Consider the following 657-nt stretch of genomic DNA (forward strand, 5'->3'; position numbering starts at 1 on the left):
ATGTGATTCGGCGAATAGTTACCCTTGTCCTCACGAGTCACAGGGCGAGTTCTGGGAACGAATGAGTCGCACAGTGTCTCTTGAACTCCGTTTACTCTACCAGAAACAATCCGGATTTCCAACAAAACACAACAGAATATTAATGATTGGACCACTTACCTAGATGTGATTGCACGATTACTCAGAAAAGAACATTCGACCAACATAGTTGATGCTAAGGAATACCTAAACTAGGCTAACAATAGTAGGGTTCACCTTCGCAGTCACTATCAGTGGGGGCAAAGCAAAGAGAACCATCATCCTTCTTGATGATACCGAAACAAACCGCCGGATTCTGCCAAGTCTTGCAATACGATCCCCACTTGGAATCGCGGCACTGAGACATATCATTGCAGACGTCCTGACAGGTGGGTGTGGGCTCGGGACAAGCCACCGGCTCCAACGTGTAGTCATCACAGGTGTCTTGTTCGGTCGGCTGGAAGCAGTAACCATCATCCTTATGGTAGAGACCAAAGCAGACACCATTTCCCTTGCAGTAGGAGCCATACTTGGAGTCAGCACAGGGAGAATAACCATCACAAATATCCTGACAATACTCGGCGACGGCCACGGACAGAGCAGCGATGGTGAAAACGACCTTCATGGGGAAGAAGAAAA

At 47.9% G+C, this 657-nt stretch overlaps 1 protein-coding gene across 1 annotated transcript; it reads right to left on the reverse strand.

The window, feature by feature from the left end:
* Positions 1-235: 235 nt before the first annotated feature.
* On the reverse strand, positions 236-475 carry Pmar_PMAR014724 (hypothetical protein; the record flags this gene model as incomplete). Its single annotated transcript, XM_002773542.1, has 1 exon — positions 236-475. A coding segment is annotated over one exon (240 nt), but the record flags the coding sequence as incomplete, so codon positions are not given.
* Positions 476-657: the final 182 nt, after the last annotated feature.

The sequence above is a fragment of the Perkinsus marinus genome, assembly GCF_000006405.1.
Source record: "Perkinsus marinus ATCC 50983 genomic scaffold scf_1104296958758, whole genome shotgun sequence".
NCBI classification, from domain to species: Eukaryota; Perkinsozoa; order Perkinsida; family Perkinsidae; genus Perkinsus; species Perkinsus marinus.